This window comes from Fulmarus glacialis, unplaced genomic scaffold, assembly GCF_000690835.1.
Source record: "Fulmarus glacialis isolate BGI_N327 unplaced genomic scaffold, ASM69083v1 scaffold13291, whole genome shotgun sequence".
NCBI classification, from domain to species: Eukaryota; Metazoa; Chordata; class Aves; order Procellariiformes; family Procellariidae; genus Fulmarus; species Fulmarus glacialis.
Genome location: NW_009193471.1, coordinates 1 through 13767, shown reverse-complemented (window position 1 = coordinate 13767; position 13767 = coordinate 1). Strand labels below are relative to the sequence as shown.

General features: G+C 48.9%; 1 protein-coding gene across 1 annotated transcript; it reads left to right on the top strand.

Annotated features, from left to right (window-relative positions):
- Positions 1 to 1043: 1043 nt before the first annotated feature.
- LOC104083825 (ninein-like) lies at positions 1044 to 13642 on the top strand. Its single transcript, XM_009587466.1, has 13 exons — positions 1044 to 1124; positions 1578 to 1617; positions 3275 to 3465; positions 4617 to 4763; positions 5901 to 6068; positions 7355 to 7491; positions 8910 to 9050; positions 9221 to 9395; positions 10360 to 10470; positions 11285 to 11374; positions 12510 to 12663; positions 12972 to 13149; positions 13567 to 13642. Exons 1-13 carry the CDS (start codon positions 1044 to 1046, stop codon positions 13640 to 13642), a joined length of 1689 nt encoding a protein of 562 aa, XP_009585761.1.
- The last annotated feature ends 125 nt before the right edge of the window (positions 13643 to 13767 follow it).

Here is a 13767-nt window from a genome sequence, read left to right as displayed (position 1 = left end):
TCCGGCAGAACTGCAGGTTCCAGCCCTGCCTGTGACCTGCCTCTGCCAGGCTGATTTCTGCCCGAAGCCTTGCCTGGGAAAGCAAAGGTTAAGCCCCCCTTCTCCATCCGAGGCTCTCCCCGATTCCTGGCCCCAAAAGCGGAGGGGTACCTCGAGATGCTGCGGCAGCAGCGAACGGCCCTTCTATGGTCCAGCAGATGAAACGGGAGCAAGCAGCAGAGCTAAAAAAAGTCCAGTGACCTAATCCAGTTTCCATGGTAACGTTGTAGATTAATGGCTTTTTGCTGTAATCTGAATGAGACGTATTGAACTTTTACATGATGATTTAGAGCCTCTTTATGTCCTGGGTGACTTTGACTTCAAATCCATCAGTCACGTGCTTGCAGAAGTACCCACTTGTAACGGTGGAGAAGTAACATCTGCCGACGCTGTTGCTAAACCAGAAGTTAATATCGCTGAGCATCGTGTGTGAGTAAATACCCTCGGCTGGTACAAGGGTGGTAGAGATAAGGCAACATGTAGTACATGGGGAAATCATTTTAAAAAACATACTTCTGCCTGGCTCCCGGTGCCGCCTGATGTGGTATTGCCACAGAGGAAGCGGGATGGCTTAAGACCAGCAAAGAATATGGTTTGTTTGTTTTTTTTTTTCCTCTAGCTAGCTCAGCGGAGAGCTTGTTGGCAGCACAGCTCTGTCTCCTGACGTAGAGCTACAGTTAGCGGAGGCGTTTTGGAATGGGCTTGGCTGAGCGTGGGCTGCTGGCCCTCGAGCTTTGCAGGCAGATGGGTCCCCCTTGTCAAAAGGGAAAGCATAAAGCAGCAAAAGCTTCATTTCCCAAATCGCACGTGCTCTGGAAGCAGATGTCCCGATCGCACTCGTGGGTTTATTGCAGCTTAGTTACCTGTCATGGATGCACGTTCCCTGCTGCCCGGGGCTCCCCAGGCTCTGCGGCTGGCGTGGGTGACGTGCGATTGCCCGCAGAGGGGAGCGGGGCCGTGGGACGGTGTTGTGCCACGCAGGTTTCTGTCAAGGGCTACCCGCGATGGGGATGCTCGAGACTCGAAGTGTGCTGTGCTCGCGTCCCGGCTTGCAGGCTAGCTGCGTATGGACCTGTGTGCTGCAGGTAGCCATTCTGCAATGGGAAAACAGGGTGCTGGAAGGAAAGGATAACCCAAACGCAGAGAATGCCTATTTGCATCATGATCTTCCCTGCATCCTCATCGTCTTGACCATCGATACCTCTAAGACAAGCAGCATGGTTTGCTTGGAGGGCAAATCCCTCCCTCCCCATCAACCTGCCGGACTCTGATCTGTCACCTCTCGTGGGTCATTTGCGGGGCTTTAGGCGTCTTTTGCTGCAGCTGTGGTTTATCCCCACCAAAGCACCTTGCGTGCCAGAAACAGGCAGCATCAAAGAGCCGTGGGTTGCCAGCCCAGCCTGTGGGGAGCGGGGAGATGAAAGCCTGGCAGCGCTGCTGCAGCCCTGTAGCTCGTTTGATGCTGATCGCAGAGTCTCTTTCATACGGGTGATGTCTTGCAATAGTAATAACTCGGGAACCTTTTGTTTTCTCCCCAGCACTGGAAGACGCGAGACAGCGAGGAGTACGAGGCCGAGGGTGAGAGCAAACAGCAGCACTTGTATGGGCTTATTCTCTTTTCAGCTTTGCGGATGAATCAGAGGAGCACTTTAAGACGGTCTCAGGCCAGCTGGGTGTGCTCTGCAGTCCCAGCCTGGCGCAGTGCAGACCTCGGGAAGGTGTGCAATGGGCAAGCAAGCCCTGAACTGGGAATGAAAGCTAAAACGGGGCTCCTTGGAGGACACAGTCTTGTGCTTTACCCTTTCTGCCCTCTTTTCTTCCTCCTGTCCGGTGCAGAAGCTGCGCTGCTGCAGGTGCTCCCAGTCTCCCTGGCCCCAGCACTCCCAGAGCAGCCGGGGCTGGTCCTGGTCCCCACTCCTGCCCTGGGGGCTGTGGGGCTGCTGGCTGTAGTGGAACACGGTAGGCACTAGATGTCAGCACGGACCAGTCATTAAACGTTTCCTAATTGTCCTGTAAGGCAGAGCGGGGTGACCCCTGGGCTGCGGAGAGGCTCCCTATCCCACCCTGCTCCTTGTCCCGCATGGACATAGCTTGCGGGGATAGCAGCGGGACACGTCCTGCTCTGCTCTGGGATGTGGCCAAAGATTTTTCTACCGCTGGTTCAGGCAGGGATGCTTGAGGGGGACCCCGCAACATTAGCTAACAGTGTCGCAGCGAGCTCCTCTGAGTGCTTCTCCTGTCACCGGCCCGGCAGGCTTTGGCACTAACCCTCAGCACAACCCACAGCACGCAAAGAGGTGTTTATAACTAAGCCATGCCGCTTTTAATTCCTTCAACACCTCTTCTGTATTTCAACTGCTCTCTATCCCCTGCCCTGTCCAACGAGACCAAATTTTTGCTCCAAAAGCCACTTTTCCAGCCCCAGGATGAGGCAGCAGATGCGAGGAGGTGGCCTTGCTGAGCAAGCTCTGACTGTTTTGTGTCCAGTAGCTCTGTGAGCGTTTCCAGCTGGGTGAGGCTGCGCTCCAGGCGTTTGCTGGAGGTAGAAGAAATGCGTTCAGCCGAAAGCTATTGTTTTTTTTTTTTCCTTCCCCTGAAGGGGTGTTTGGAAGTACTTGGATCATAACATACACTACAGTTTCCATTCCAAGGGAATGGGAGTTTAGGCAGCTCCAACTAGGGGGTGTCATCTATGGAGACAGGCAACCAGTGAGGTTCTGGACCTGGTCAAGGTATATACGGATATGCAACTTGCTCAGTCCTCTCCCTTGATCCCATAACTGCCCAGAAGAGGAGGGGGCCCTTCTCCATCCATGCCAGCGGCCGAGACGGCAGGGCTGTGCTTCCCCTGGCCACCAGCCCACGTTGGCCGTTGGACTCATCCACGTCCCTGGACATCCTCCTGGCCGTGGTCCTGGCTGCAGCTCAGCCTGCGCCTGGATGCGGGGTTCCCTCGCCTGTGGTGGCACATGCGAATTGAGTGCTGAGCAGGATCTGCTTCTTCTGGTAGAGTCCGATAGCCATGCTGGTGCCAGCAGCCGTACCTCAAAATTACAAGTGTGATCTGTGCAGGATGAGGTAAGGCAAATGGCCCCGTGGGGTCTGATGAGCAAGGAGGGAGGGTCTGCCCGCTGCAGCAGCGAGTCCCCTGTGACGTGCAAAACCCCCGGGTCTTCTGGTGGTCCCTCGTGTGCAGTGGTTGGGCAGAAACCAGAGCAGTTTCCCCCGTTTCCAGGGCAGCTGCGCTTCTGGAACCCGGATGACCTGAATGCCTCCCCCGGAGCATCGCTGCCCACCCCGGACTGGATAGAGGAGAAACTGCAGGAGGTCTGCGAGCACCTCGGCATCACCAGGGATGGGCACCTGAACCGGAAAAAGCTCATCTCCATTTGTGAGCAGTATGGGCTCCGAACGGCGGCTGGGGAGGTGAGTGGCCACGTACGGACCCACTCGCACCAGCACGTGCGCCTGGGTTTCAGCGTGGCCCCCACAAAGTCTGTCCTTGGTTGACCACAAGCCTAAAGCACAAGTGCTGGGTGCTGGTTAACAGGTCGCTACTTGGAAAGCGGTTTTCAGCTCCAGCTCACGGCATTCCAGTGAGTTTGTTGGTGTCGAACCATCAGACGTGGGAGGCTGCTCTAGTAGAAGGCAGCTGCCAGCTTTACTGACACCGTAGCGTGCATGTCTTCTCATGCAATCGCAGAGTAAACTGGAATTTAAAACATATCCTAGATTCCAGGCATGTCTCCTTAATCCCAGAAATCTTCAAGCTAGACAGTAAATACGGGTTAAAATATTCATAGATGGTTGCTTTTGACTTTGAGAAGGCCTGCGGGCAGTTTCTGTCTTCCAGGAAGAGTCCACAAGAAAATTATTTCTTTAGCAAAAAAGTCTCTTGTCAATTTAGGATTTAGTTTTATAAAAAAATCAGACTGTTTTGCATCTTAAAATAACATGGCTTGTAATCATTTCCTTCATAAAACATGTTTCTGAGCAGGTATTCCTTTGCAGCACTTGCAACAAAATGTTTTCAGGATATTAAGGCAGAAAAGGGAAAAAATAAACTCTAGGCAAAGAAATAGTGAGGGACTAATCTTAACATCTCTGGTCCTAATAAGGTTGGTCTTGCTTTTCAGAAAGCAGACTGCCCTGAAGCATAAAACAGGTTTATTATAACCTTGCAGTGTCTTACTATGTTTTTTTTCGCCTGGTCGCGTCAAGCTGCTGGGGTTTTGGCATCTGTCTCACTACCTTGCACTGAATTCCTGAGGTCACCCTGTCTCGAGAGCAGAATGAAACAAGGGGTTTTCATGCCGCCTCGCAAGATGGAGGCTCTAAAATGACCAGGAGCTTACACGCTTTTACAGGCAGGATTTTGGTAGCGTATGTGGCTCTGCAATTTTCTGTCTGAAGGTTGCCGTCCCAGTGCTAGGCTGATGCAGTGTACCAGGTAACTCTTTTGCTTTGCTCTCTTTTTTGTAGAGCCTTAGGGAATGGGACGCTTTCTGCTGTGCCAAATTGTTACCGTGGTGTTTTTGGCAATAGCAGATGTGGTTTCTATCCCCTGCCGCTTGCAGGTGCTTGAAGAGGTGCTCCGTAACCTGGAGCAAGATGGCACCATGAGCGTAGAGGACTTCTTCTACGGCTTGTTTAAAAACGGAAAGTCGCTGACATCCTCAGCGTCTACCCCATACAGACAGCTGAAACGACACCTCTCCATGCAGGTGAGAAACTGAGGTGGATCCCGGGGTAAAAACAGGAGGAGAGAGAGAAGTTCTGGGCAAATTCCACCTCGTCTGTCTCCTCCTCTTCCTCTGCATTTGTCCCTGTGGTGGGGCAGCCTTGGAGGAGGTGGCAGTGAGCCGCTGCCCTGCCCTGCCGGGGAGCGGAGCAGAGCCAGGGATGCCCCGGTGAGCACAGCAGCACCCCGAGCGAGAGCGATGGGGTGAAGCTGCTGCAGGTTTTCCTCGGGATGTGTTGGGGTGTGTGGGGAATAACGCAGAAAACACCCTCACGATAAAGGGGAGATGGCTCCCCTTTAAAGTGGCGTGGCTTGGAGATGGGTCTTACAAGCTGTGAAGTGCGGTAAGTAAATGGTATAAACTGGATGTAGGGGAAGCAGTGGTGGGGGTAGGCTGGAGACCGTGGGCATGCAGGTCCCACATCTCTATTTTTTTTTTTTTCTCTTTAAGAGAGAGTCTTTTGGTCTCTTCTCCCAAGTAACTAGTGATAGGACAAGAAGAAATGGCCTCAAGTTGCGCCAGGGGAGGTTTAGATTGGATATGATGAAAAACTTCTTTACTGAAAGAGCGGTCAGGCCTTGGAACGGGCTGCCCAGGGAAGTGGTGGAGCCACCATCCCTGGAGGTATTTAAAAGACGTGTAGATGAGGCGCTTAGGGACATGCTTTAGTGGGCATTGTGGTCTTGGGTTGATGGTTGGACTCGATCTTAGAGGTCTTTTCCAACCTTAATGATTCTATGATTCTCTATCTTTGCCTGGAAGCTGAGGGCTATAGCAGAAGCACCTGTGCATATGCTCCCTGCAGCCTTTTTAGGGGAGGTGACATTTGAAACCAAAAATGGATAGTGGAAAACACTTTTGGAGCATTGAGGGCTGCTCTGAAACTGTTCCTCCTCGGATTTATTTTAAATCCGCAGCGCCTGGTTGCGCTGCCGTGCCGTGAGGTCAGCAGCGGCACTCCTGCCGGGTATTTGCTTGGCAGTGAGGAAAAGCAGACCTTAATCCTTAATCTCCAGAGTACTGTTAGCGAAATTACATTTATAAGCCTTTCTTGTCACGGGGTGGCCAGATGCCTGGCTCTGCCCGTGCCCCGTCGCACCCTCTCCCCTCTCCCGGCAGTCCTTCGATGAAAGTGGGAGGCGCACGACCACCCCCTCGGCCATGCCCAGCACCGTCGGCTTCTGCCTCTTCTCCAGCCTGGACGACGGGATGGGCTACGGCTGCGTGGAGGGCGTCCTCGACTGCTGGCACCAGGAGGGCATAGAGAACAGCCAGGAGATCCTGAAGGTAACCAGTGGCTCCAGCTCACCCCTTTTGCTCTGCCCCCCGCAATGTGGGATGCTGGACTGTAGCTGGATTATTTTTTTTTTCCCCTTTAAAATTCCCAGTGCTAGCGACAAGAGTCTAACTGTTCTGGGAAATTTCCAATAACTTCCTTTTTTGAAATGGTCGTGCATCCCAGAGAGCTAGAAGTTAATGATAAAAATATAATGTGACTTCCAGCTTAGCTCGAAGAGGTCACCTATATTTGTGGAAAGAAATTTAATTCCTTTATCTCACTGAATAGCTGCACCTGCGAACCTTTTAGCACTGGGATGACCTGAATTATTGCTTGAGCTGGGGTGGAGGACAGCACTTGAAACCCTGCCCAGTAATTAGTGTTTTATTATACAGAGTAAAAGGGTAATGGGGGTTGCAAATGAGATACCTGAAGTAAACCCCATCCCTGTCCGTCTCGCTAGAAGCTGTGGGTGGGAGAAGATAATTTCACGTGTCTATTCTGAGACGATCTCTGGGTTCCCAACAGCGATGACGGCAGATTTCTCTTGGCATTTAATGTCCACGTGGATCTTGAACATCCAGGTTATAATAAACTCTGCCATTGTTCAGGGTTTAAAACTCGCTTGTAGCCTGGGCTCTCGTGCAGGCCAGCTTGATAACCTGGTGCTGCTTTCACCAGACTTGGGTGGTACACCTTTACCTTCTCTTCAGCTTGTTGTTTTCCACTGGTAACTTGCTTTGTTACTGGGGTGGTTTCTCCAGTGTTTGCAGTGTATCAGCCCCCTCTGCGCTCCGCTTTGTGCTCGTGCAGAGCTAGGTTGAAGGAAATTACAAGCAGTTGCTGATAATTTATTTTTGAAGAGGTGGTATCCTTGCTATCAAATACCTCCTACAAGGCTGCTTCTGTGTTGTCTCTATTGCAAGAGCTGGTTTTGTTTAACGTGAACATCTTCAACCACTTTCTTGCAGCATTTGAATATGTAAAAAGGCTGGTGTAGTTAGGTCCCCTAGAGAATTAATATTTTTAATCAGGCGTGGGCTTAATTTCCTGTTGGTCTTGTAGCACAAGCAGGACACTTTCCATCTCCACAGCTGGCAGCAGCTCTTTAACGTAGGAAGGTGGCAGAGATGTCTGGTTTATTGCCCCACAGGCATTCGTGACAGATTAATCGGCAAGCAAAGATCTTTTCTGAGCCTCCTCATTTTATTCTGTCACTTCATGTATAAATGTCTCCAGGCTCCTGCAGGGCAGGAGAAAGCTCGTTCTGCTCTAACGTTGTGGTGTTTTGCAGGCTTTGGATTTCAGCTTGGATGGGAAGGTGAACTTGACAGAGCTGACGCTGGCACTAGAAAACGAGCTTTTAACAACCAAGAACGGAGTCCACCAGGCAGCCCTGGCGAGCTTCAAAACGGAGATCAGACACTTGCTGTAAGTCACCAGCTTCCTCATTGCCCTCTCCGCTTGGCCAAGCAGGAGCTTAAGTAGCAGCTGAGTAGCGGTGGTTCACAGCATCTCTCCAAGGGGCATCAGCTTTTGCTGGAAGGCTAGGTTCTGTGTCAGCTTGGTCCGAAATTTTCAACTCTCATTTTGTATGGTTAAAGCACTCAAACCCAAGTATCGCAGAGAAATATACTTTTTAAAAAAAAAAAAAATATCAAAGCAGAGGCTGTTTCCAACCCCCCTCTGTGATCTGGAAATGGTCATTGCAATCTGCAGCGGTCATTGATGGCCAAGTAATGCAAAACTTAAGACAAAGGCTGGTGCAATTTGATAAGCAGTACCTTTAATCCTAACTGATTTCTTGCAGTAGCGTTATGTAGGTTTTGCCATGTGATAGAGGTGTGGGTGAGGTACAAAAACACCATGCACTCCCACTTCTTTCATTTGAAAGTCAACACCGCTTGACTTTGCGCTGGATTTGCCGTGCAGGCTTCTCCAGTGAGAGAGTGTAGGAGATGGGAAACATTTCCCTGTATATATTTCCCTGTATGTATATTTATTAATTTATAAATTATATACATGTACTTCTGAAGCTCAAATATTTCTTCCCACACACCAATGGATCATCTTGTCCACCCTACTTTGGAGACCCCTGCTCTAAGCATTGCACCTTCAGTTTTGCATCAGTTCATTCCTGTTGTGTAACTGTTGCATCCATCTGCCACGTGCACAAGCTCCAGTTGTTAGCGGTGGTTTATTTGTGCTGTATATCTTTGAAGAGTTTAGATATTTATCAGCTTATGCATCCACCTTCATGCAATACGATAGATGACTTTTGCTGGTCATTAAGACTGCGCGTGTCCTGTTATTTGTTGGCTTACCGCATGTGCTTGCAAGCTGTCCGCTTCGCTTGTATGAAACCTCACAAGATGAGGCTTCCCACTGTTTGTTTGCATCTACGTGTCTAAATACCTTTTTACGTTCACTCAGTGGAGAGATTTGTTATCGAGTTGCCATCAAGAGAGCTGCTCAGTGTAGCCGATCTTACAAACTTGTGATCAAAACCAGATGGGATGTAGTGTAAAGATGAAGTGGTAAAGGTAATAAAGTGATGAGAACAAGTAAATGGGGCAGAAAGTGGCCTGGCAAAATGGCATAGCGCTGCAGTTCGGGGAGCTAGACCACAGCTGAGGAGTTCACGTATTGAGGTCTTGGGACCTATGGGGATATCAAGACAGGTCCAGAGCTATGCCTGCAAGTTCATATCTAGTGACTAAATGCAGTTGATGATAAAAGACCCTTGGAGAGCTTTCCAAGCTGTTATCCTCTGACAAGCCTCTTGCAAATACCTTCTTTGGGGGGGCCGGGAGGGGTGACCTAACCGAGGCCGGCTATGCTTACCTTAGGGAGAGGGTTGACCAAGTGGCCAGAGAGAAAGAGAAGCTGCGGTCGGACTTGGAAAAAGCCGAAAAGCTGAAATCCCTGATGGCCTCCGAAGTGGACGACCACCATGCTGCGATTGAGCGCCGGAACGAGTACAACCTCAGGTACGGCGTCCCGGTTCACCCCTCCCCTCCTCTTTGCGATCACTGCCGCGGCATTGCAGGGACTCGGTGACGGAGGTGGTGGCTTTGTGCCGGCTGATGGCCACCAAGCTTCACTCGCAGCAGTATTTGCTTCTTTTTACGAGCTCTTCTTACCTCCGATGCCTTCATAGGAAGCTGGACGAGGAATACAAGGAACGAATTGCAGCTCTAAAGAACGAGCTCCGGAGAGAGCGGGAGCAAATCCTGCAGCAGGCTAATAAACAGCGGCTGGAGCTGGAGCAGGAGATAGAAAAGCTGAAAACCGATGAGAACTACATCCGGGACCGCCTGGCCCTTTCCCTGAAGGTAACGGGGACTAAATGCAGCCGGCGTTTTCCCCCAAAAGGCAAGGATGCCTAGAAGTGGGAGGCAATGCTTGCAACGTAGTCCTTGTTGAGAGGATGTGTTACAGCGTGTGTTGAGCTAGCTGAAAGTAATTTCAGCAGCAAGATAGTGGCATATCCATGAAAATTGTTTTTTGGGTCACCTCGATAGGTTACTCCTTGGATTCACAAGGCTCCAGTTCAAATCTCTGCTGCCATCAAGTGCAGAGCGTGCGTGGGTACGGCTATTGGATGGGCTGTCTGCCTTGCTGGCTGTTTGGCTGTCTAGCCAGGAGATAATACATTTTGACAAAGTTTAAAATATTGCTTTAAAAACAACAAAAAAAAAAAACCCCAAACCACTAAAGCAAGCTTGCTGTTTTGCCTTTTGATAATTTATCTGCTGCCTAATGCAATGGTATCACTCAGTGACCCCACAGATTCACATGCTTCTCCTAGATTCTTTTTTAGAAAACACTTAAGTCACAACTCTTTTTATCTGACCATTGCCTTACCATATAATTAACTTTTGCTCAGTTTAAAAAAAAAAAAAAAGTAATGGTGTTGTCTTACAAACGACATCAAAAGTGCTGACAGTCAGAAGGAGTTAATACAGCCTTACAGACGTTCAGGCGAGCAGCTTTTGAAGGGGGTCCTGTGAGCATCAGGAAAATTGTAAAATACTTCTTCTGAAGCAGCCATCTGGAAGGTGAGGGAGCGGAGGAGGGTTTGTGAGCCGGCTGCGGGCCCGCTGTTCACACTTGCCGTTTTGCTGCGGCGAGAGGGGTTGTGTGTGCGCAGATTCACAATTCCAGTTTTCGGCTGAAGCTTGTAACAGTGTCGTGCTCTGACTTGACTGGGAGATTACTCTTTTCTAATGAGTTACCATGTGCTAATGTTTTCCTTCTCCAAACGCTGAGGCTGTTGGGGGGTTTTGTTTGGTCCAGGAAAACAGCCGCCTGGAAAGCGAGCTATTGGAAACGGGAGAAAAACTGGCCGAGTATGAAAGTTTGGCAAGCAAACTGCAGAGGAACTTGGAAAACGTCCTGGCTGAGAAGGTAAATCCTCCTCTTCCCAGTATGTGTCCAGAATTAAATCGCTTTTCAGTTACTACACTCAAGCTGCCAATTTAACTAATAGCCAGAGGCTCTTGGGGTCCCTATGCAGACGTGACCAAGGCGCAGCCTTGGTGACATGGACACCCTGCCTGCCTTCCAGTTAAGGAAATTAAAGATACTCCACCTTAGCTGTAGCTTTATACTAATTAACAGTAGGGAGCCTTACAGTGAAGCAATCATCCCGCAGATCTGCAGGGATGTTTTTTTTCCCCAGCAGATAGTTTTGGGTGGACCCAACATGCAGTTTCCCTTTCTAGGGAAGGTGGTACAGGAGGTGTTAGGTGTTACGTGGCATCTCTGCTAAACTTAGGTGAAAATCGAGGTGAAGAGCTGATCATGGTTGTTTTACAATAAAGTCATCAGAATATCAGCTTCTCCAAAGGCACTTCTGTGCGCGTGCATCTATAGATAAAGGCTCATATACTGGGATTCTCACCTAGCGTCTGTTTTCCAGTCGTCTTTAAAGCTGGGATTAGTTATCCAACTGAGATGTGCATACGCTAAGCTAGAAAGCTGTGGTCTGAAATCAAAGTTAGCATGAGAGCTATGGTGAGATAGCAGCTAGTATTTGTTAGGGAGGTTGCTCGTTGTCCCCAACCAGCAGGGAAGCAGAGTTTCTGTATTTAAAATAAAAAAAAAAACCAGAGGGGAGAGGGCGCAGGCTGCAGGACTGCTTGCGAATGGCATCCGGGCTGTGATGATGAGCAGGGCTGTTTGCTGGAAGAGTAACTGGATCCCGTTCATGCCGTTTCAGTTTGGTGACCTGGATCCCAGCAGCGCGGAGTTTTTCCTGCAGGAGGAGAGACTGGCGCAGATGAGAAGCGAGTACGAGCGGCAGTGCAGAGTAAGTGGAGCCCAGGGCTGGAGACCTGGCACCCGCCTGCCCGTGTTCACCGAGAATGTCCTTACTGCAAACTATGCACTAGCTGTTTTTTGATTTATGAAATAAATTTTGCCCTGGTTTGAATTCAGAGTTGCAGGAACTAACAGCAGAAATAAGATATATCCGAGTTTTGGTTGTTTCCAAAGCAGTAGTATGTTCTTAAAATAAAACTGAAAATGTAAAGCTTGTCTTCTCCTCCCCAAATCTTGTATGGCTGAAATATTTCTTTAAGGTGGGCCTGCAAGTATCTGTTCACATACCTACCTTGATGACTGCTATGGTTACGAGCATCCGGCTCATCTGTTCTGCATGATCCTTTCCATTCAATAAAGGACTACCTTGGCAAAAGGCTGTCTAATCTCAAACAGCACAGTAGCTCTCTTAGGAAGTTGCAGTGTAAAAGCAAAGATTTTCTAGAAATACTTGCTGAATTGATGCTTCTTGATAATAAGTTGCTTGAATAGGCAATTGATTTTTTTTTTTGAGATATGAATCAGTATTCAAAGTTCGCTTTCTGAACCATTGAAATGTACAGAATTGTGTGTTTACACATTCAGGGATTCATTTTCCTCAATAAACGCTGTTCATCGAGCTGAGCGCATGACATTTGTCACAAACACTCGGGATATTCCGCTGGCAAGTGGGCAGAAGTACCAGATGGTAAATGCAGTAATGAGGATATCTCTTTCCTAATTTGATCTTTTGCTTCTGATTTGATTTTTCAAGTAGATGATGTTTGAGGAGGTATTTCTCAACTGTTTGAAAATGTTCCTAAGCTGCTGTTTAAAAAAGGTCGTAGGAAGAAGGAATAAAATGGAAGGTCCTGGAGCACGATATACTTTAGAGGCAGAACAGATACAGGCTGTCAGTCTGAAGAAGCTTCTGCTCTCTTACTTGCACAGGTTGGAACCTGGGGAAGGGCGATGTTTTGCTGATAGGAGGATGACTAACCGTGGCATGATAGCAGGATTATTGACAAGTCTTTACCTACTGTAATTCCCTCCTAAATGTCTCATCATGGGAGTGTGTTGATGTACAGATGCTCAGCTGCCTCAGTTGCTTTCACTCAGGCTTCTTTCCCCCCCACTCCTCTCAGGAGCTGCAAGACCAGATAGATGAGCTGCACTCGGAGCTGGAGGAGTACCGTGCCCAGGGCAAAGTGCTCAGGCCTTCGCTGAAAAATTCACTGTCGGAAGAGTTTGACATTGATATGAAGAGTCATGGCAATAGTGGTATTGAGCCTGACCAAGGTAAAGCACATCTCCTATAATACCTGTGCTGTAGGTATTTATAGTAACATCTTAGAGGCAATTACATAAAAGCTTTCCCAAACCCTCGCAGTGAGACTGAAACACCACCTCCGTTTTGCTATTTAACATTAAGTGGAATACGGCTGCTGTACTATGTTCAAAGCTGAAATTAATGTTTGCAGTTTCTTGTCTGTGTGTGTGATGGGAATTTGAAAGCTGCAAGTAGCTGCCTAAACAAATTTAAATTGATGAAATAATTCTGTTGAGAATGTATCTCTTCAAGAATATGTATATGATTATTTTTAAAGGACTTGGTTCAGAAGACTGCAACCCATTAAATATGAGCATAGAGGCAGAAATGGCTATTGAACAAATGAAGGAGCAACATCACAGGGACCTACATCACCTCAAACAGGAGCTTGAAGACACAGTAAGCTATTTTAACTTAAAACAAACCTTTACAACTTTTGCAGCCTCTTCATACAAGTGGGATGGTCTTGGAGAAGGACTTTTTATTCCTGATCAAATTGCAACTTTTCTGTGAATCTAAGCCTCTACCTTCCCTGCTCCGTCTGCATGTTGCTGTGTGATGGAGAGGTGCTGGAGAGGGCTGAATGAATGCTGCAGTAGACCCTCACACCGCCCACCAGCTAACGAGAGAGCAGTGAGCTTTTCCAAGGCAAAATTGTATTTCCTGAATTAGCCACTTCATTCCCACTGGCATGGGATAATTGTGGGTTAGAAAGGCTGCTGGCAGGAGTCTGCCTTGCTAAATGCTATGCTTGTGCGGTCTGGTGGCGTTGAAACGCGATCTGTGCTGTGGAAGTACGGAAACCCTGCTGTTATACCTGTGCTACTGAAAATGGGCAGTCAGCTCCCCATTTTCTGGGTGTCCACCTGCAGATTAATCTTGCCAGACGTGCAGAAATATTTCCATTGGCTCTACATGGAGAAAGCTTGGGTCAAGATGGGCTTATGAGGCTGGGGCAGCTCCACTCCAGAGCCTTTCTACAGTGGCAGGACGAGCTGGCGCAGCTTTGGGTGCAGCACAAGACCTACCTCCAGCCTACGCTGGCATCTTCGCTGGGTAAAAAACTGGCTGGA